Source organism: Vicugna pacos, chromosome 16, assembly GCF_048564905.1.
Source record: "Vicugna pacos chromosome 16, VicPac4, whole genome shotgun sequence".
NCBI lineage: Eukaryota > Metazoa > Chordata > Mammalia > Artiodactyla > Camelidae > Vicugna > Vicugna pacos.
The window spans coordinates 17,570,169-17,591,425 of NC_133002.1; the positions used below are offsets into that span (position 1 = coordinate 17,570,169).

A 21,257-nucleotide genomic window follows, 5' to 3' on the forward strand; every position below is an offset into this window, starting at 1 on the left:
GCCCCTCCCACCCACTAAGGGCCGGCCCACAGCAGCTGCAAGGGGGAACCTCGGGCAGCAGCTGCAAGGGGGAACCTCGGGCAGCGGCCGCAGGAAGCCGGATGGGCAGGTGGTGGCCCTACCCTCGGCAGGTTCACAAGACTGGCCAAGGAGCTGCCCTCCTGCACGTGATCCGGGGGGAGCTCTGTACCCTCTGCAACTCACAGCCACCCCGTAGGGTGGGTCCTGTTACCATCCCCAAGTCACAGGTAAGAGATGTTCAGAGAAGGGCAATGATATGCCCCAGGTCACACAGCAAGTCAGTGGCAGAGCTAGGATTCACGCCCAGGGCCTGCTTGAGCTCTTTTCCTGAAGTCATCCTTACCACACAGCAGGGTGACATCACCACCACCATCTTATCGCCACCAGGGTGTTGCTACCCTCACGGAGCACACACCGCGCGCCTGTCTCTGTTCTAGGCACTTCACACATGTTTGCCGTTTAATCCTCACACAGCCTATGGAGCAGGTACTCTTCTCATCCCCATTTTATAGGTGAGGAAACTCAGGCTCAGAGATGTTAAGTAACTTGCCCAAGGTCACCCAGCTCATTTGGATACAGACTGTCAGGGCCTGCACTCCTGACCACCCTGCCGTACCTGCCCCTGCCCCCATGACATGAGAGATGGATGCGCTCTTCCAAATTCCCTACTCCCTGGTCCTGCCACCTCTGGGCTCCAGACTCCCACCCTCTCAGTGAAGCCCTGGGCCAGCCTCGGAGCCTGAACCTCCCAGCACAGAGCGTCACTCCTGGCCTGACCTCACATCCTTACGCCCCGGCCCTGCTCGGTTCCACTCACTTGAGCAGATACTTGTCGAAGCGTGAGGAAGGTGCGAAGCCACCTAGGCAGGCGGCCAGCAAGAGCCAGCCCCGCTCAGCGTTGTGGGCGCTGGGGTTGCGCCACACCTGGTTGGTCAGCTGCACCAGGATCTCGTCCCGCAGCTCAGGCACCGCCAGCCCTTTCTGGACGATGTAGTTCCCGAAGACGCTGTCCCGGGCACCGTGCAGCTGGGGGTCGCCCATGAAACGCAGGATCTGGCCACAGACAGAATCTCCTGGGCCTCTTGGAAGGTTGTCCCTGCCCGGTCCCCACCCCCTGGGCATCTCTCTCATGTCCTTCCCACGTGTCCCCCTGCCCACGTGAAATGTTACAGTGTAACAGCCCTGTCCCACAAGAAGCGGCTAAGCATTTGGGAAAAGTCAAGGTATTCATTAACCTACAGCTTCCCACATAGCACCCTCTCCCCGCTCCCCTGGCCTCCAGCAGGCTCCTCACCCCTTGCTCCATCCAGGCCCCACAGGGGACCGTCCAACATGCATACCCGACCATATCCCTCCCATGGAAGCACCTCCCTTGGCTCCCTCCGGCCTCTGGCGTGAAACCACAGCTCTGGGCCTGTCATCAAGGCCTTGGGACCCCTCTGGCCTTCGCCCTCCTACATCTCTGTTCTGATCCGTCTATTTCCTCATCTCTCTGTGCCTTCTCCACCTGCCCTGGCTGGGAGACTCAGATGCCTCCCTCCTCTCTAGCTCAAATGCCCCCTCCTCCAGGAAGCCCTCACCAACCCTGCCCAGGGCTGGATGGGGGGCCCTGCCTGGACTCCCCAACCTTCGCAACCCCCTGCTTGGTACGAGGTCTGCTTGGCCTCCCTTTTCAGACTAGGAAGTCCTTGAGGGGAGGACTGGATCTGCTCTTGGTGTCCTCAGATACTCCAGAGAGGCTTGGAGGCAGACTCTTTGCCAGGAAGCTGGCTGGGAGAAGAAAGACCCCCCAACCCCAGGCCCAGCCTGGAGGGGAGGCCAGACACCCTCAAAGCAGTCTCTCCTGCAAGGAGGAGGCCCGGACTCATGCCTGGGCCAGTGGAGGGTCCAGGAGTGCAGGACCAGAGGACTCATGGTCTGGCCTCAGGGGCAGGGGCTGGGAATTCACGGTGGTCTGGGCAGACCCATACCAGCTTGAAGATTCCCACGGCCTCTGCGTGGTGCTCGGCCGGCAGCCACGTGAGGGGTGTCCTCAGGGGCACTGTCAGCATCCCGAAGGCAGGTTCCTGGGGGCACAGGGCAGGCACGTGGGGACAGAGGCGGGCGGGGGCATGGGGCTCCTGTCTGCAGCGTGCAAAAGGGAAGCTGTGGCTTGGAGCGGGGCCAATACCAGCCCTCAGAAGTCTGTGGTCAACGCCCCACAGGGGTCCTCTCTGGAGGGCAGGAAATTAAGACCAGGGACGATGTGCTCTGGGCCCACCAGCTGTTAAATTCCTGAACTATCTCCAGATCGGTTGGCCGAAAGCCACTCCTGAGCCCTCGGGTACCCTCCACTGCCATCCAGGCCTCCCGGGAGGCCCCAGGCTCCTCCTGATCCAGCAACAGAAGGCCTCATACCTGACCCCGCAGGAGCCTGCCTGGGGCAGAGGACAGCATCAGTGCTAACTGGTGGCGCCCACACTGGCCAGGGCCGCGTGGGCCTGCACCGGCTCTTACCCTGAAGTGGCACCGGACAAACTTGGCCATGGGGTGGTTGTTGATGTCCAGGGGCAAGGTGACCCGGGGCTCGGCCTGAAGCCGGGGAGTCCGCACGGGGGCCACCTGGGGGCCCTGGGCCATCCTGAGACCTGTGGATGTGGAGGAGGACATGAGGCACCTGGGCCCCCCGCTGCCCCCGCCCCACCACATCGTCCGGCACTGACGCACCTGTCACGGCTCGCAAGAGCCCAGCCAGCTCTGCTGGCACCTCCAGGTGCCCCACAGCCACCACCTGCCGCTTGCTCAGCTCCTGCAGGGACGGCACATGGTGAGGGGATGGGCCCGCCACCATCCCCGCCTGCCAGCCTCCCTTCCGGTCCCCTGCGGCCAAGTGGACCCCCACACCCACCTCCTGCTCCCGCAGCCGCGCCTCCTCCACCCGGAGTCTCCGCTCTGCCCTTAGCTGCAGGAGAGCGGATGGTCAAGGCGGGAACAGCGGGCAGAGGCGACGGCAGCCCCAGGCCGGGGCGGGCCAGGCCAGTGCGCCCAAGGCAGCCAGCAGGAGAAGCCAGGGCTCAGCATGCCTGCTGCCTGGAGGCGACCACCCCCCTCAGAGGTGGGGGAGGCAGAGGTGTGGCCAGAGAAACGTGTGTTGGGGACAAAGACAGCAAGACAGACAGAGGCAAGGGCAGGGGGAGGACCATTCGGGGAAGCGAGGGTCGTGGGGTTTCTGGGAAGCAGCAGGCAGATGCCCCTTCCCCGTCGCCCCCAAAGTAGCCAGTAGAGGCACACAGCTCCTCGGGGCTCTGGGGTTATGTTCGTCTTTCTGGCGGTTGGTCACATGACAACAGCCTGAGACAGGCATCAAGGCAAGAGCAAAACCTCCTCCAGTGCTGCTCGGGCCACCAAACTCCAGTTGTGCCCAAGTCCCGAAGCCCCTGCTGTGACCCCAGACCCAGGCCAGACGCCTTCAATGCAGCCCCTACCTGACCCTCTCCACACCGCTCTCCTCTTGGCTAGAGAGGGCCAAGGTCACCCAGCTGGTGAGTGGTGGGGCGGGGACCTGAACCCAAGACTCTCCGGGCTGGCAGTCTCCTCCTGGGTGCTGGGTGCCTCCTCCCCATCCCTGCTGCCCCCGGGCCCAGATGGGGCAGGCCTGGCTCCTGGAAGAAGGGCGAGGGGCAGGCCTGCACCTTGAGGTAACGCCGGTGGCTCATGTACATGTGCACCAGGGACCGGAACTTCACCAGACTCCTCCTCATCTGCTGATACCGCTGCCTGGGGGTGCGGAGGGAAGAACGGTCTTGGTAGGGGGCTCAGGGGTGGCCTAGGGGCAGAGATGCCCACACCAGCCTGGCTTGGTGTCAGTGTCCACACTTCACTCTGGGGCTCTCTGCACAGAGGGAAACAAGCTCAGAGAGAAGCAGTGACTTGGCCAAGGTCACACAGCCAACTGAGTGCCAGGGCCTGGATTAAGCCATCTGGATCATGTACTTCCCATCACATGGTAGTTCCAGGGTACAGGAGATGCAGGGTGGGGCCTCTCTTGGCTGGACAGATTCCCACTCACTGGTCACAGAGGCCAGGGGGTGGGAGAGAAGGACATCCAAGAGGAGAGACACAGAGAATCTGACCATCCTTTCTGCAGAGGTCCTCACTCTCAGCTTGCATGCCTCCAGGAGCAGAGAGCTCACTATCCAAGTTCGGGCATGGCCTCCCCTCAGCCTAACCTTAGTCCTGCCCCATCTGGGCCGCACCTGGCCAGGTAGCCTCGGGCCCGGCTTTGCAGGAGGATGATCTTGCGGCGCAGAGAGCGGAAACGCCGCTGGATGAAGAAGCCGCGGAGGCAGCGCTGCAGCGTGAGGGCTGCCAGGTTCAGGGCGTGCCCCCTCATGCCCTCCAGCAGCTGGTGGAGGTGCTCCTTAAGGAACAGCTGAGGGCGGCCGGCAAGCACTGAGGCAGGGAAGGGCCCGGTAACCGACTGGGGGCCCCGCCCTCCCCAGAAGCCCAGGAGCCCGACCGACAGCCCCTGGAGCTGGTGGATTTGGAGAGGGCGAAGGGGTGACGGTGAACCAGGCAGCAGGAACCGCCCCAGCAAAGCTCTGGACGTGGGATCAACATTCCATTTACCAGCTCTACGGCGCAGCCTCCAGGATGGTAATCCAGCTTGGGCGTCTCTCAGTTCCCAGGCTCCAGCTCCAGAGCCCCTGAGAGTGGGGTGTGGAACCCCCAGGGGTGGGACTCACCTTGCTGACACCGACGCGGTACATGTTGGGCGTGACTGTGCACAGGCGGCTCAGCACCGACACACACATGTCCCCACTGGCGGGTAGGTCGCGCTGGAGGGCCACCAGACAGCGGTACCTGCAGGGCCCAAACTCACCCAGGGGCCTGCGAGACCCCAGGGTCACCACCCCGGACACCTGTGTCTGGGAGGCCGGGTCCCAGCAGTGTCTCCACTCCTAGTATCTCCTTATCAGAAAAAAAGCTTTCTGTTCTCAAGACTCTACTTCTAGGTGTCTGAAAACAGTCATAACTGGTTTCAGTAGAATAAGACATTTTACTGCCATCTGCTGGGAACTTGCAATGATAACTATTAAAATTACTTTCTCTCTTTGGAATCAACACATACATGATTAAACTGAAAAAATTCAAAAAATAAATATATCTGCCATGTAACAACTAATACGTGGTGGCCTTGCACAGTGCACAACCTGGGCAACTGTGTATGGCAAGCCCTAGTCTGCCTGGACTGGGCATCCCTGGGGCCCTGGTGGGCTGCGTTGGGTTCTGTGGAGCTCAGGAAGCACCCTGATTGAAGTACCTGTCGATGAACACCTGGAAGGGCAGCCGCACTGGAAAGCCCTCCTTGCGGATCCGCACAGTGTCCAGCACCCCAGAATAGCGTAACTGTGCCATCACCACGTCTGGCTCAAAGAGGCCGGGCTCCTGCAGGAGGGCCCAGGTGGGGAGCCTGCATGGCTGCCCACACACGTGCAATGGTCCCCACAGTGGGCGGGGCTGATGACGGTCCAGAGAGGCAAAACCAGCTGCCCAAGGCCACAGAGCCTGGGGAAGAGGATCTGGCTCCCCCAGGGGCCTCCCCCATCACGCACCTTCTTGTGGTTGGGCTTCAGGCACCTCACGAACAAGGGGTTACACCTGGGCAGGGGCCAGAGGACGCCAGTGTGAGCCAGGAGGGGGGAGTCCTCCTCCCCCGAGTCAGGGCTGGGTCAGAGGGAGGCTGGTGCCCATGCCCCTGCCAAGCCCACCTTTCCATCTTCTCCACCAGATCCAGGAGCGACTGCTGGAACTTAGCAGCCACGGTGTGTGCCTTGTAGAGCCGGGAGACGGAGCTGCTCTGGCCCAGGCGCTGGGGGACTGCCTGAGGGGCATGGCTAGAGAAGAGGTGGGCCACCACCTGGGCCAGGGTGCAGTGGCCAGGGCGGCAGTCCAGGCACCAGGAGCCAGAGAGACAGGGAAGGGGGAAGAGAAAGGGGAAGAACAGAAGAGGTCAATGCCCAGACCAGAGGGGTCAGAAAAGTGACCCACTGGGCCCCTGCTCCCCCAGGAGGCCCGTGTCCTCCCGGCTGGCGCACCTCTCCGTCAGGGTGCTCAGCCCCATCCCACGGGCCCGCCTGAGGCTGGGCTGTCTGTCTTCGGTCTGGGGAACACACTGACTCTGTGCCTGGCCCTCGGGTGGCCTGTGACACACCTGGCCCTGAGCTCTGGCAACGACCTGGGCGGGGAGGGTGCCCACTGGACAGAGGGGAAGTGGAGGCCCAGAGAGGGGCAGGGGCTGGCAGAACCACCTGGGGAGGGACAGGGTGGGTATGGGGCTGGGGCTGGGGCTGGGGCACCTCCCTGCCCCCTCAGGACCGGGGCAGGGCCTGGCTCTGGGCTGGGGGCCCGGGGCGGCGGGAGGCGAGGCTGGCTCACCCGGGTCCGGCTCCGCACAAATAGGTCCAGCACGTCCTGGCGCACCTGGTCGTGGTTCTTGTCCAGGAACTTATGCACCTGCAAGAGGAGAGGTGCGCAGCTCGAGCAGGACCCACCCTGGCCCACGCGGCCCGGGAGGCAGAGGGATAAGCTACACAGGGTGCTTCGGCCTGCATGTGCCCCTGCTCCCCGCCCCCACAGCCCCTGGGGGAGCCTGGCCTGGCTCTGGCAGGCCTCTGTCTCCCTGTTTGTCCTTGTGGGGACTGGACCCTCCTGCTCTGGCTCCCTCCCCTCTTGTCCCCTCTACCTCCCCACTCCTGGGGAGGAGGCCCTAGCCGCAGCTTCCCAGGACCAGTCCGGGGCTTGGCCGCATCCTCAGTGAAGGACACTGTCTTGTGTCCATTCTACAGATGAGGCAAATAAGGCCCAGATGGGGACAGAGGCTTAGAATCTGGGCCTGAGACACCTCCAGGGCAGGAATGTGTCTGAGATGGGGTTATAAGAGTGACCTCAGTGACATCACTACAGGGGGAGTGGCTCTTTATCAACCCACCATGGCCCCAGACTGCTCACGCTTGCCTCATGAGATGGGCACTTTTATGACCCCCATTTTCCAGATGAGGAAACTGAGGCTCAGAGAGGTAAAGTGATTTTTCCCAGACCACACAGTGGAGTTTCAGTGGGGCCAGCACTGGAGCCAGGCACGAGTGCCCCTAGTAGCAGGGACAGCGGTACTGGAGGTCTTACCTGGTAGGTGACTTTGCCAGCGTAGTGCCTGATGGTGAACTCGGGCAGTGGCATCTTGGGTTTGGAGTAGAGTGGGTTGGTGCCATGATGGTAATGGCACTTCTGCAGAAACGTGTGGTCTGTGGCCTAGGGGCAGGGTCAGGGGTGGGCAGGGGCCTGGGCACCCTGCTCCTGGCCGAGTGGCAAACTCTCCAGCCCTGACTGGTCCCCAGCGAGCACTGGGAAGGAACGAGTCCCAGCTTTCCCTGCTGCCCACTGCTCGGAATGGGGCGGCCCAAGTGGACCCCTGCAGGTGGTGTCTGATTAACTCCCAGCTGCCTCCCCTCCAGCCCAGCTGTTTGTGCACACTCTAGTCCCACTGCCCAGAGCACCCCTCCCAGCCTGTGTTTTCCAATCAGAAGGTGAGGCCCAACCCCAAGGTCACCTCCTCCAGGAAGCCTTCTATGACTTCCCAGGCTGGTGCAGCCCCTCCTCTGGAGCCCTCTACGCAGCCTCAACCTTGACTGGCAGATTGGGGGTCCTGAGCCCCTGACCCCAGGCCAGAGCAGAAAAAAATGCAGCACTCAGACCTGATGAGGACATGAGGCTCAGAGACGCGGAGGGACCCGACCAGGCTGGCGCAGCGCTGGGCTCACCTGGGGAAAGCAGCACTGGTCGTCCAGGATGCGCAAAATGCCATAGGGCTTCAGGGAGATGAGGTTGATGCAGGGCTGGTTGTCCACGAAGGCGATCTCCCGCCAGTCGATCTGTTCCCGGGTGTACTCCTCCTGCAGGCAGCAGGGCCTCTGCCTCCTGGCCCTGCCCGGGACCCTCCCACCCTGCTTCCAAGGGAAGGGGCTTGGCCAGGGCACCCCTGCGTGCACAACTCCTGGACAGGGAGCACACTCCCTAGCAGAGCAGCAGGCGTCCTCTGGGCCCTGCTCCTCCCTCCACTGGGACAGCCATGCTGAGGGCCAGGAACCCTCGCGAGGGCCCTTCTCTGGGCTCAGCGCCCCCCACACCCTCCCCTCCAGAACACAGGCCTTCACACGTGCTGGTCCCTGGCTCACAACGCCTCTCCCTCCACTGGGCCTATGGACAGCCTCCGATTTGCCCTTGAAGAGCCAGCACCCTCCGCCTGCTCCGAGGAGGCCCAGCTGGCGGCCGGCAGGGCAGGGGACAGCTGCGGCCAGAGGCCCTGCCCACCTGCTCCTCCTGGAAGATGATCTTGTTGAAGAGGTACTGAAGGCTTTCGTTGGCATAGTTGATGCAAAGCTGCTCAAAGCTGTTGAAGCTCAAGTCCTGCTGGGTGGGCGGTGGGTGAGGGGGTCTGGCAGCCCATCCATCCCACCAGTGCAGGCTCAGGGCCCTCTCTGCCTCCCGAGGCCACAGCTTCCGCAAGCTGAGGCCTGACTGCAGAACCCCTGCTCAGAACCTTCTATGCCTTCCACTGTGCACAGGTGAGAACCTGGCAGTCCAGGTCCCCACACCTGGTAGTGCTTCAAGGCCCAGGCTCTGGAACCTTCTGTCTGGGTCCCAGTCCCAGCTCGGCCGCTTTCTAACTATGTGGCCCTGGGCAACCCCGTGTCTCAGTTTCCCCATCTTTAAAATGGGGAAATGACAGTGCCTACCTTATAGGGTGGCCATGAGTATTAAGTGAATTAATAACCAAGTGCTTAGGACAGCAGCTGGCATGTGGCAGGTGCCACGGGGGCCTCAGAAACGACTTCCACTGTCCTGATGCTGCCTGTTGCTCTCCATTCCCTCACTGTGTGTTCAACACTGCCGCTGCCCCCAATCCCAACCCCGAAAGTGACTTCCAGCTCCCCAGTTGCCATGCCCCACCCCTCTCAGCCTGTGAGGAGGCTGCTTCCTGCACCTCGAATGCTTTACTGGCTCTTAAGGAGTTAGCATGAGATGTTTCCTCCCCCTCCAGGAAGGCTCCCTGACCCCTGAGCAGCGCAGGGTCTTCTCTGGGCTTCCCCAGGGCCAGGCTGCCTCTTTGACGGCTCTGACCACATGTGCTTGTCAGTGTCCGTCCCTCCCCACCCAGTCCCTCCTGGAAGCTCCCCAAGGCCAGGGCCCAGGTCTGGTCCTTTCAGGCGAGGCCCCAGGGAGTGCTTGTGGGCGAGGGGGGGAAGCGGCAGGGGACAAGGGAGATGATCACCAGGGAGGGCCCCAACAGATGGAGGATGGAGACTGTCCTAGGCGGGGGAACACGAGAGAGCCCGACGGAGCCCCACCTCGAAGCCGTAGATGTCCAGGATGGCGATGGACAGGGCGTCTTGCTGCGGGGACACCAGCGCGTTGATCCTGGAGATGAGCCAGCCGAAGAGCAGTGCATACAGGACCTTGGCGATGGCATCCCTGGAGCAGAGGCGGTGCTGGGGTGGGGGCCGCAGAGCTGGGGGGCTGGGGGCCTGGGGCTCAGGCAGGAAGAGGCTGGCCTCACCTGGCATCCACGGCGCTCTCCACGGTCAGGGGCGTGAAGATCTTCTCTCGCATTGTCTCCTGGCAGTGGGGCGGGGGGAGATGTGCCCCTGAGTGACAGCAGGCTGGCCAGCACCTCCGGGAAGTCCTCAGAGAACTGAGGAGTAGGGGGCATGGGGAAAGGAGCCAGGAGGATGGTGTGACTGGTCTTAGGCACAAAGTCAGCCGGGACCGACCAGGACACACTCGTCCCCACTTCTGCCTGCCTTGCTGGTTGCATGTGGGGGCTGCTGGTCTGGGGAGGACAGAGGCATAAGCAGACATGACACGGAGGGGAGAAGGGAGGAAGAGCAGGGGACGTGGGAGGTGCTGACCCACCAGGGGTCAGGGACAGCTCCCTGCAGAGGAGGATGCCTGTGTGGGGTCTTCTTGAAGGATGAGTAGGCATGAAAAAGGGAAGAGCATTCCAGGCAGAGGAAACAGCGAATGCTAAGGCCTGGAGACCGAGTGCCTATGCCCGCGGGGCCTGAGGTTACCCGCTTCTGGGCCCGAGTCAGGAGACGGACAGGCCGGGGGCGGGGGCAGAGGGCCCACCCAGGATGGGGCGCAGAGCAGCTCTGTCCGGACGCTGGCAGGAGGCTGTGGTGGCATTCCCGGTGCCCAGGGACTCACGGTCACTTTGAAGGTGATGGCCTTCTGCAGGCCCTCCGGGGAGATCTGCAGCAGCTCCGCCACGGCCTGGATCTCCCGGGCGCTCACCACCGAGGCCACCTCCTGCGCGTCCGTCTATGCAAAACGCCAACAGAAGTGTGTTTTGAGCCAGGGAAGCTGAGTTTAATGTCCGTGTGAAAACATAAACAAGCTAGAACATTCAGGAAAATTCTGGAACAGAAGAGGAGTGCAGGGGGCCCCACCAGATGGTGGAACACAGTATGAAGTTGGAACAATTAAAACAGAGTGTCACACCCCAGAGACTGACACAGCGTTGTAAACTGACTATAACCCAATAAAATTAAAAAAAAACAAAACAACAACAAAAAAACAGAGGGTCTATCCCCACATATAAATAGATCAGTGAAGCCCGACAAAAAGTCTGGAACTACACATGCCCACAGGAATTTAGTGTGTGATCAGTGTGTATTTCTCAAGCTGGAAGACTGAGCGACCGCCTGGAGAAAAAGAAACAGGATCCCCACCTCACCCCTCACTGGGATGAATACCTGATAAGCCGGAGAGTCAGATGTTTAAAAAAACCACAGAGAAACCAGAAAAGGTGTTGAAAAAATCTTAGAAGACTGTTACAATTTTAGAGGAATAGGTTCTCTCTAAAAATGATAAAAGGTCTAACATTTGTACAAAAGACTTTCAATAAATGAAATGCCTGAGAACAATTTTTAAAAACCTGCCTGGCCAAAAAAGAAACCCCGAACTCGAAAAACACCAAAAAGCCTGTAAACAAAGGCAAAACACAAGTGATAAACCAGAAAGCACACTTGTGATTCACATCAGAGACAACGGGCCGATTTCCTTAACGTATGTAAAGAGCTCTCACACGCCAACGAGCAAAAGATGGACAAGCCCAAAGCGGAGGAACGAGAACAAGCGATGTGTGCTCTCAGCTGTGACCTGGTGGTTCTTCAACCTCCAGAGAGATGCCTGTGTCCCAGGGAAGCTGGACCCCGAGCGGGCCGTGGCATCTCACCTCATACTTCTCAAAGTAGACGTTGCCCAGGTGCAGGATGGAGGCCAGGATGCGGAAGATGCTGTCCTGGTCCTCACCGCTGAAGCCCAGCACCTCCATGGCGGCCAGGAGCCGGCGGAAGTCGTCCGAGTCGCTCTTCCCCGAGATCTCACAGTTCCCACCCTGGGCCGGGGCCGGGCCGGGGGTTAGGGCCCTGGGTGGGGGCCGGAGCCCTCAGGGGCCCTGCTCCACCCCCACCTGCACTGGCCCGAGCTGGTCCCTCATTCTTCTATCGCGGGCGGGCGGAACGGGCCCCACATCCCACCCCATGGTAAGGGCTTCCCATGCTCCTCCTTCACTAACCCCCGCTCAGCCCTGAAAGGCAGGACTGGGCTGTGCCCATTTTACAGATGGGGAGACCGAGGCTCTGGAGGGACGTGCTCCAGGCTGCCTAGCTCTGCTCTGGGCTCCAGAGAAATGAAGACTCAGTTAGGCCTGCCCTACCCTGGCTCTGGGCCCCAAAGACACTGGTCCCCCTGCCATGATGAGACACCCAAAATCCAAACTCACCCTCCCAAACCTCCGTCACCTCTGCTGTCCAGCAGGATGCCACAGCTGGGCTCTCTCGGCCCACCCAGCGTGACAGGACAGGGACAGGCCCGGGGCCCAGACACAGGTTGGCGCTCACCTGGTTCAGGTAGTAGTAGGTCTCGGCTCCCTGCAGGCGGAAGGCCTGCCGGAGCTGGGCCGGCAGCCCGGCCAGCAGCTCATAGAAGATGTGGTAGTTCCTCTCGTTTTTGGCCTGCAGAGAGGGTGGGTGGGTGCAGAGGGGGGAGCCCCCACCTCGGTGACCCCCAGACACACGTCCAGGCCCAACCACGGCCACAGACAGAAACACACACAGGCCTCAGGTGAGACTGGTGCCTCGTGACGAGTGAGCCCCAGTCTGGTGACGGCAGGGGTCAGGGGGCAGAAAGCCTCTGGGCAGGATGGAATTTAGTTTGAAGCAGTAGGAGAAAGGTGGCCTTCTCGCGTATGTACACACGCCTATGTACACGTGTGTCCATAGCCGAGGTGCGCACTCACAGGGCCTCCTAGCGGCTCACCCAGCAAGAGCGGCAAGCATGGACTGGGGGCCGGGCCCGGAGCCAGGGCCTCAGGACACACGGGGAACTAAGCAGGCAGAAGCCTCTCGGAGCACACCTGCTGGCTGGGGGCACACTCAGCAAATCACTGGTTAGAACATAAACTAAGTCAGGTGGAGGGAAGGAAAACCACACAAGTGGTGCTGGTGGGTCAGGGGGAGCTGCACTTCATAGTGGGGTGGCTTCCCTGAGTGGGTGACATTCCAGGGAGGACTTGGAGGAGGTGAGGGGGTTTGAGGCTTTGGCCATGCAGGTGTCTAGGGGAAGAATGCTCCAGGGAGAACAGTCGGTGCAAAGGCCCTGAGGCAGCTTGGTGTCTGGTGTGCTATGGGCACAAGGAAGAGCCCATGTGGCCGCAGGGCGTGGGAGAGGGAGGGAGACCACGATACACGTGTGTGGTCCACTAATTCTGCATGCCCCCACCCTCCCCTGCCCCACGACACTCAGGGCCTGGCGGGCCTGCCCACCTGAAACACAATCCTGGATTTCTCGAGCAGGTACTGGGAGGTTATGGCACCAGAGACTGCGCCCCTGCAGTCGGGGTGGGGGCAGTCAGTGGGGCTGGGACTGCGCCAGGGCACCCAGTCCACACAGGGCCCTTGAGGGCTCTGCCCCGTCCCACTCACCCTTCCAGAAAGATCTCCATGAACTTCCCGAAGCGGCTGGAGTTGTCATTCCGGACAGTTTTGGCGTTACCGAAGGACTCCAGGAGGGGTGTCGCCTCCAGGATCTGGGCCCCAGGAGACACAGGGATTGTCCTGGGGCCTCGAGGAGGGAGCACGCTGGGGCCACCCCAAGCTCTCCCCTTTGTGAGGGAGGTGGGCCCCCTGCAGAACCACAGGGCTTCCCGGGTCCCCCAACACCCCACCTCGTGCTGCCCACCCCACCATGGCACACGTGTGTGCACGTGCACACCCACACACGCGTTCCACGGTCGTGGGCATGCATTTGCTGAGTACCTTTATCTTCAGAAGCCACCAGGAGGGAGGAGGAGGAGGAACAAGAACAGAGCTGGGTCAGCTGCAGGACGGACCACCTCTCCCTGTCCCCAGGGGCCTCCGACCATGGAGGCCCTGGCCGACCCTCCCAGCCCTCGGTGGGCAGGAGAGCCGCCAGGTGACAGCAAGCCCTTGTGCCCCAGAGACCAGGTGTGTGGGCTCGGGGCCTGCAGAGAGTCCCTGCAGGTGGGAGTCTGCTGGCCTACCTCCCAAAAGCTCAGGGGATGTCCTCTCCTGCCTCCCCCTGACCTCTTGGGGAGCACACGGACCACTCGGCTGAGGGCCCTGGGGAGACAGATGATGCAGCAGAGAGACAGGCTGACCTGCTGGGTGATGCCCCGTTTCTGGTTCATGGCGGCCAGGTAGCGCAGAATCAGCTTGGTGGCCTCAGTTTTTCCAGAGCCGCTCTCTCCGCTGACCAGGTGAAGGGGCAGAGTGAGCTTCCTTCCACCTGCTCATGGCCTCGTCTGGGCGCCCCGACCCCACCATGATGCAAGAGGACGCAGCAGGCAGGCCAGCACAGAGAGGCTGTGTGATCTCCCCAGGGGCACAGGAGGTCCCTCTGAGATCCCCAACACCCCCAGCCACACATGCACAGAGGTCCCTAACCCCACCACTGCTCACCTGATGATTATGCACTGGTTCTGTTTGGCATCGAGCATTTTGGCAAAGGCGAGGTTTGCAACTGCAAAGAGATGCCTGGAGAGACAGGCCACAGGTGTCCCTGGGCCTTGGTGTCCCCAGACCTCCCAGAGGGCGGGTAGGGGGCATCTCAGCCCGGCCGAGCAGCTAACCCTGCTCCACCCCCTTCCCCGTGGGGAAGTGCTCCCTGCAAGTCCCCCATCCTGGTCTGAGCCATGGTGGCCTCCAACCCAGAGAGGGCTGGGGCCGGGCTCGGGGGAAGACTGCTGGGCTGCGCAGGTGGGCTGCCCACTGCCAGCTGCCCTGAACCGTGGCCGAGGGGCAGCCAGGGACTCACCAGGGAGACCCCAGGGCGGTCCCTCCCCCAGCCCCAGAGACACTCACGGGGGATTCTCGGCCAGGGCCCGCCCGCTGTACTGCTGCACCTGCTCCGGCCCGTAGATCCCGAACATTCGGTATGGGTTCACCGACACCAGGATGCTGCCGATGTACGTCTGCTAGGCAGACAGCAGCCTCAGGGCCAGTCTGTGTCCCTCCCTCCCCCGCTCCTGGGAGCCTGGGTCCCTGTCTCACGAGGACAGACGTCTGCCTGCCTGGCCCCGTGCCTATACCTCACTCCCTCCCACAGCCCGCCCTGGAGGTGGGGGGTCAGGCACAGCACCAGGCTGCGGCTGGGAGGAGCTTGGAGCAAGCAGAGCCCCACAACCACGATTCTGCGAGAAGCCGCGCCAGCTACCGCGTCCTGCCTTTATTCACACTCAGGGCCTGGCTCCCTGCCTTGCAGTGGGACCAAACTTCCACTGCTTGGAGGGGGAAGGAGTCAGGAGCCCAGGGGATCTGAGGCAGCCCTGCCTCCACGCTGGGCACTGTGGTTCTAGGCCGGAGGGTCCCTTCCGCCCCGACCACCCTACCTGCGATCCAGGTCTATGGCTCCCGGAAATCTGGAAGCCTTACCCATTGGTTCTCTGGTGGGGGCACACGCTTCTGGGATCCCTGTCTCCGGGTCTCTGCCCTGACACCCACCATTCTAAGACTCTACGTTGCAGGATTTTGGATTTCAGAGCTCCAGGCTCTACTGTGTTACACTCAAAGAGTAGAATCCCCAGGGTTCGGGAGGCAGGGAGGCAGCTGCCCTCAGATCCGAGCCCAGTGCAGAGCCGCCCGGGCCTTACGTAGATGAGGTTCCGTTCAAATCTGGTCTTGAGGTTGGATAGCACGGTGGTCTCCTGGAGGTCTCTGTGGGGCACAGAGAGGGACAGTCAGGGTCCACCCTCCCCTCAGTGCAGGGCCTTGGTCAGAAAGGCCTGAGTTCAAGTCCCATCTCTGACACTAACCAACTGTGAAGCCTTGTCAAGCTACTTCACCCCTCTGTGCCTCAGTCTGTCCATCTGCTCAGTGGGTTAATGATGGCTGCCCCTACCTCACGAGGGTGCGGGACGCTCTTAGGTAGGACCTGTCCGTCTCACTGGCCTTTCATCACACTGTTTGACCTTCGACTTGCAGCGGAGAAAACTGAGGCTCTGGAAACATTCTGGGGGTGGGCGGGGCCCCGTGGGCGGGGCCCCCAGTAGGAGGAGGGGCTCTGGCTGTGAGCGTGGTCACCCCGCCACCCCCAACTCACTCCAGCTGAGTCATGTCCTCCACGCCGTCCTCCTGGTGCTGCTCTCGGAACCGAGCCGGCAGGTTGCGGATGGAGTGCATCTGTGAGAGACAGCCTGTGGTCGGCCCACTGGAGGGCACCGCACGTGGCCCCGGGGCTTGGACATGATCAGGACTGCGGGCCGCCCTGCTTCGGAACACAACCCTCACTCCCAGGGACGCACGCCTGGCCCCTGTGCTCCCTGCGGCAGGCTCCTGCGTGCTCCCACGGCTCCTGACCGGGGGATGAGCACAGGCACATGGCCACTGCTCCCTCTGGCCAGCTGGAAGCCCTCCAAACCACACATTCTCCCGGGGCTGACACCCTTCTCCAGTGTGAACCCCATGCCTACTTATGTGACAACTGGGTGAACATCTGTATGTTGGTGCATGGCACCTCCAGAAGGACCAAGGCTGTCCCATCTGGCGCCGTATCCATGCCCAGTGCCCGGCAAACACACAGACCCACACGCACAGACCTACACACAGTGGCATCAGGAGGTCAGGCACTCTCACGCCCACCCGTGGTCTTGCGCGATGCCCGTGGACGTGCACGCCGGCCCGCAGTGCCTGGCTGCAGGCACATACACACGTGCAGGCCGATGCTCTCTATGTCCATCAGGTGTGCTCCTGTGTGCATTTACAACAGGGCTGTCCCCACACCTGGGGGTCTCGAGACAAAAGTCCTGATGCCACCTTTGGGGGAAACTCCTCTGTGCCTGTCTACGTGTGCACACGTGACCCCACAGACGCCACGTCTGCCCTGACCTTGGCACGCGTGCACATACACACGCTTTCCTTTGGCTGTGGTATGCCTGAGCCCACGTCCCAGGCCCCCGTGACTGCGAGCACATGTGTGCGCTCCGCCTTTCCGGCCTCTGGGATCCGGCCTACCCCCTTCCCTGAGCGGCGAGGAAAGGGGACACCAGGAGGGGGCCCTGCGCGCTAACTAGGGCACCTCAAGTATCACCCTGGAGGCCCTGGCCTCCCGCCCACCCGTCTGCCCATGTGCGCCAGTGGCCGCAAACCCTGAATAATTCAGCCACTCACGTATTCCAGGGTGAGGAGGGCCCACGCATCCTTGCCCCTCACCCCCGGGCACCTCGCGCCCCGCTCCCGCAATGCTGCAGCCCACACAGCCCGGGGCACCCGCCGCCGCGGCCAAGGCCCCCCCAGCAGCCAGGCTGCCCCAGTCGCCATTGCCAGGTCCAGCTGGCCGCCCGCTCCGCGGGGCACCGGCTGCAGAGGCTGAGAAACACCGGCTGCCCCTGCATGCCCCGCCCACTCTAGGCGTCCCGGGGGAGGCTCCGGTGACCACCCCCTCGGCCGAGGGACACCCAGCACCACAGTCGAGATCCACCGTGAGCATGGGAGCCAGGCACGGGTTGGGCGCCCCTCAGACAGGCTGCCTGCCCCACACCCCACAGGGGGCCCAGACTGGGCTCAGCCCTGACCCACCCTGGGACCTTATGGGCCTCAGTTTCCCCACTGCACAATGAAGAAGCTGGAAGTCTGGTTCCTGAGTCCCTCACCCTTGGATAGTCCAGAGCCCTACAGCCCAGGGGACTGCCCTTAAGCAGGAACCCCCAAGAGAGAGAAAACATCAATTTGGGGGAGGGTCAGGAGGAGGCAGGGCGAACAGCTCGGACACGAACAGGTGGTGGGACAGGATGGGCAGGCGCGGTCTGCACTTTGCGCTCAGACAAAATCGCTGAAGGGGCTGGGGACGGACACGCCATCCAGACTGGACCAGGACAGGGCTGCTCAGAGCCCAGGCTGGGACGAGACCCCTTCCTCGAAGTGATCCGGGGGAAGTTTGTTGCGTCTCTGTCCTGTGCCCGTCTGTGCCCAGCGTCCCCTTGTTCAATCCTCCAGAAGCTCTGGGAGGCCGAGGCTGTTCTTCCCAAACTAGACAGGAAGACTGAGCCCCAAGCAGGCGGCAGCTCACCAAAGTCCCGAGACTATCTCCTGCCCTGTTTCCCAAGATGGAACCCCAAGCCCTCCCTCTAACCTGTGCCCTCATACCTTGTTCCACCAGCTTTTGGGTCCAACCTCTTCCCAGGGGCCCCCATGGTGCAGGCAGGCAGCTCCAGGGCCCAGGCGGCAGGATGGGGGATGGGTGGGTACGTGCAGCCAGGGTTGGTGGGTCTCCCCCTGCAGCCAGAAGCGGAACCAAAGTAGACTCCAGGCTCTTGGCTTGGGGCCAGGCTCCGGGTCCTGGGTTAGCTGGACGGGGGGCTGCACGAGGGCAGGACCAGCTCGCTGGAAAGAGTTCAGCTTCTGCACACGAGGCATTACCACAGCAAAACGTCCAGGGCTTGCCTGGCGCCGCTCACCTGCCCTGGGCAGGGGCCCCGGGGCCCCAGTGGGCACCAAGGGGGATGGGGTGCTGGGCAGGGTCCCCCAGCGGCGCCATGGTGGCCATGTGGCCCTCATCTGGTCAGATACAGTCAGTGGGTGGGAGAGGCTGAGTCTTAGTGCTTTCTGCTCTGGAAGGGAATCCTTGGGGGGTTTCAGAGTGGGGGGCTCAGGCTCTGCTGGTGGCTGGGGATCCCGTGTGCAGCCCTCTTCTTCTGGCTTCTTGGGGGTCAGGCTGGCTGATTTGCTCAGCTGTCCAGACCCTGGGTCGTGGTGTCTACCCAGAAAGATCCTGGTTGAGTCAGAGGCTGTGTCCTTAGGCTGGAGAGCAGGGGAGGGCACTGGGCCCACGTGCTGGAGGAAGGGGTTTTTGGGTACAGGGGGTGGTCTGGAGAAGCCACGGAGGCTGCTAGGGCCTCCTGGCCAGGGCGAGGGTGGGCGCTGGGTGGGAGGCACGTCCACGTCCCAGCTGGGGGCCAGCGGGGGCACGGTCCAGGGCATCTCTGAGTCCTCTGGCTCGCGTTGGCTCTCCTGGAGCTCAGAGGCAGCGGCAGCTGCTCGCCAAGACGCGGGACGGGGGCGCAGCGGGAAGGCCTGGCGCTGCCTGGGCTTCACTGCTCCTGTGGGCGGCTCGCTGAGGCGGCGCCACGTGTGCGGGAGGCACGAGGGCAGGTTGAGGGAGCGGCGCCGCGGGCTGGGGCCCAGCAGAGGGGGCGGCGAGGGCGGCCATGGGGAGCCCAGCGCGGGCGAGTAGGGCGCGCCCGGGTGCCCCGAGGCTCCGCGCGGGGACAGGGGCTCTCGCAGCGAGCGGGGATGGCCGGGCGGGGGTGAGAAGGGCGGCCGGAAAGGGCCGGCGCAGAAGGAGGGCTGAGGGGACAGGGGCGCCGCAGGCGAGCGGTAGCCCAGGCCAGGCAGGCTCCTGAGTGAGGGCAGTGGGGAAGGCCTTGGGAAGCCGAAGGCCGCCCCCCGCCAGCGTGAGCCCCTGAAGGAGGGCCGGGGTCCGGGGAAGGCCAGCAGATCGGGGGGACCCTCGGGAATCAGAGGAGGGGGCTCCGCCAAGGCCCACCAGTTGGCCTGGGGTGCGAGGGGCACGTGAGCCGGGGCCGCCCAGGGCGGCGGGTGCCGGCGGAGGGAGCCGTAGGGCGAGGCCGGCGGCGGGGGCAGGCCGGGCACGAAGCCCGCGAGGCCTGGGGCGAGGGCCGGGGCTGGCGGCGGGCCAGGGCTCGGGCTGGGGGCCCGCGGGGCAGGGGGCGGGCCGTGGGAGTTGTTGTTGTTGCGTGCGCGCGCCTGCGCCCTCCGCAGCACGATGGGCGTGCCAGGCCGCTCAGGGTCCATGCCCGCCAGCTTGTAGCCGAAACGCTTGTAGGCCGCCTCCCTGATCGCCGGGCCTCCCGGCCGGGCCTTCTGACTGCCCTTAAGCCGCGGGATGGGCTCCTTTTCCGACAGGGTGTTTCTGAGGAACCGTGCCAGCGAGGTGGCCGGGTGCGGCGCGGGGCGGCCGAGATCGCGGCCAAAGCCCAGGCCCCGGGGGGCGCCGAAGGCCGAGAGGGCGCGCTGGAGGCGGCACTGGCGCGGTGTGAGGAAGCCCCAGAAGGGGTGGGCGTAGGGCATCGGGGACAGCGGCGGCATCTCGTCCTCTTCCTCCTCTTCGTCCGCATCCCCCAAGGGCAGAGGGATGTCCAGGGAGGGCGGCAGGGGCACCTCCAGCTTCTCCTTCCCGAACAGCTTCACTTGGGGCCGGGGGAACAGGCGGAACCTGCGGATGAGGGACAGCTTGGACCTGGCGGGCTTGTCCATGCCGTGCTGCTCGAAGAAAGCAGCGCTGGGCAGGCGGAAATAGGTACCCTGCCGCTCGCCGCCCGCCTCCTCGGGCTCCTCCAGCTCCGCGATGTCATCCATGGGGTGGGCGTACGGGTTGTGAGGCGACAGGATGGGCGGTGGCACCCATGGATACGGGAAGGCCGACGGCTCCGGCTGAAGATACGGCGCCTCGGGGGGGTAGATGGCCTGGTCTCCGCCACCATAGATGCCTTCAGCGTAGGGGACGCCCTGGGAGGCGCCGTAGGGGGCGCCGTAGGGCACGGCGTAGGGGTCCAGGTAGGGCGCGGCGTATGGAAGGTCGTACGCCAGGTCGTCCGCGAGGTCGTAGGGCGGGTAGAGAGCGTCGGAAGGGGCGTAGGAGTCCAGGTAGTAGCCGTGCGGCGGCGCCGCGTATGCGTCGTAGTTGCCGTGGGGAGATGAGGGCCGCGACGGCGGCGCGTAGGGCGGCTCGTAGTCGCCGTAGTCGCCATAGTGGCCGTAGCCATAGGCGTAGTCGGGGTGGAAGGATCCGCCGTAGTAGTCGTACGGGTCCTCCGGCAGGTACCCGTGCAGGTGGTCTCCGTAGGGCGGCCAGGCCGGGCCGCGGGGGCCGTGGGCACCCAGGGAGGGCTCCTCCTCGTACTGGTACAGCGACTGCTGGTCGTAGTAGTCGTCGCCCTCGCGGTGGTAGTCGTAGTACTCGCCCAGGTCCTGGAAGCCCTCGAGCCCGTAAAGCGACCTGCGGGAGCCTGAGTGCCGGAACGGGGCCTCGTCCTCGAAGGGCAGGAAGCCCACGGGCTCGCCCGACGCGTAGATGCTGTGGGCGCGCGGGAACCTCCGCAGGCGGCCCCCGGGCCGCAGGATCTCGGCGCCTGACGGGAAGGGCAGCTTGCGCGAGCCCACGCGGGAGTCCGAGCGGTCCAGCCAGGCGTCCAGCGTGGCCTGCGCGCTGCCCGACTCCTCGGCCTTCTTGATGAGGAACTTCTTGGTGAGCCAGTTGATGGCCGTGGACGCCTTGCTGAGCGACCGGGCGCGTGGGCGCAGGCGGCCGTAGCCTCGACGGCCCGGGAAGCGGATCACCATGAAAGACGGCTTCTTGCCCTTCATGGCGCGCTTCTTTTTGCCCACGCGCATCTGCGTCATGAGCTTCGACGTGGACTTGAGCACGGTGCGTGCCTTCTTCTTGCGTTTGGTTTTCTGGGGGCCGGTGTGGAGGCCCCAGAAGAAGGCTGACGCGCTGCGGAACTGGCCCTTCTTGGAGATCTTGGGCGTGCGGTCGCGGAAGCCCATGAACAGCCGCGACGTCCCCTTCAGGCTCCGTTTGGGCTTCTCCGGCTCCGGCGCCTTCTTCGCCTTCTTCCCTTTCTTGGCTTTCTTCTCATCCTCTTCTTCCTTCGCCAT

General features: G+C 63.4%; 1 protein-coding gene across 1 annotated transcript in view; it reads right to left on the minus strand.

The window, feature by feature from the left end:
- MYO15A (myosin XVA) overlaps positions 1 to 21,257 on the minus strand; it is a 43,155-nt gene extending 21,898 nt beyond the window's left edge. The window contains exons 1-29 of the mRNA XM_072938540.1: positions 17,724 to 21,257; positions 15,682 to 15,761; positions 15,233 to 15,296; positions 14,445 to 14,554; positions 14,043 to 14,117; positions 13,742 to 13,832; positions 13,380 to 13,385; positions 13,047 to 13,150; positions 12,888 to 12,951; positions 11,964 to 12,077; positions 11,297 to 11,458; positions 10,267 to 10,380; positions 9,617 to 9,675; positions 9,408 to 9,531; positions 8,371 to 8,466; positions 7,821 to 7,952; positions 7,186 to 7,311; positions 6,439 to 6,516; positions 5,772 to 5,920; positions 5,616 to 5,661; positions 5,324 to 5,448; positions 4,746 to 4,863; positions 4,257 to 4,432; positions 3,693 to 3,777; positions 2,909 to 2,962; positions 2,728 to 2,809; positions 2,518 to 2,648; positions 1,992 to 2,087; positions 839 to 1,074 (exon numbers count right to left, since the gene is read on the minus strand). Of these exons, the coding sequence (XP_072794641.1) occupies positions 839 to 1,074; positions 1,992 to 2,087; positions 2,518 to 2,648; positions 2,728 to 2,809; positions 2,909 to 2,962; positions 3,693 to 3,777; positions 4,257 to 4,432; positions 4,746 to 4,863; positions 5,324 to 5,448; positions 5,616 to 5,661; positions 5,772 to 5,920; positions 6,439 to 6,516; positions 7,186 to 7,311; positions 7,821 to 7,952; positions 8,371 to 8,466; positions 9,408 to 9,531; positions 9,617 to 9,675; positions 10,267 to 10,380; positions 11,297 to 11,458; positions 11,964 to 12,077; positions 12,888 to 12,951; positions 13,047 to 13,150; positions 13,380 to 13,385; positions 13,742 to 13,832; positions 14,043 to 14,117; positions 14,445 to 14,554; positions 15,233 to 15,296; positions 15,682 to 15,761; positions 17,724 to 21,257 (6,431 nt within the window). The remainder of the gene's footprint in view (positions 1 to 838; positions 1,075 to 1,991; positions 2,088 to 2,517; positions 2,649 to 2,727; positions 2,810 to 2,908; positions 2,963 to 3,692; positions 3,778 to 4,256; positions 4,433 to 4,745; positions 4,864 to 5,323; positions 5,449 to 5,615; positions 5,662 to 5,771; positions 5,921 to 6,438; positions 6,517 to 7,185; positions 7,312 to 7,820; positions 7,953 to 8,370; positions 8,467 to 9,407; positions 9,532 to 9,616; positions 9,676 to 10,266; positions 10,381 to 11,296; positions 11,459 to 11,963; positions 12,078 to 12,887; positions 12,952 to 13,046; positions 13,151 to 13,379; positions 13,386 to 13,741; positions 13,833 to 14,042; positions 14,118 to 14,444; positions 14,555 to 15,232; positions 15,297 to 15,681; positions 15,762 to 17,723) is intronic.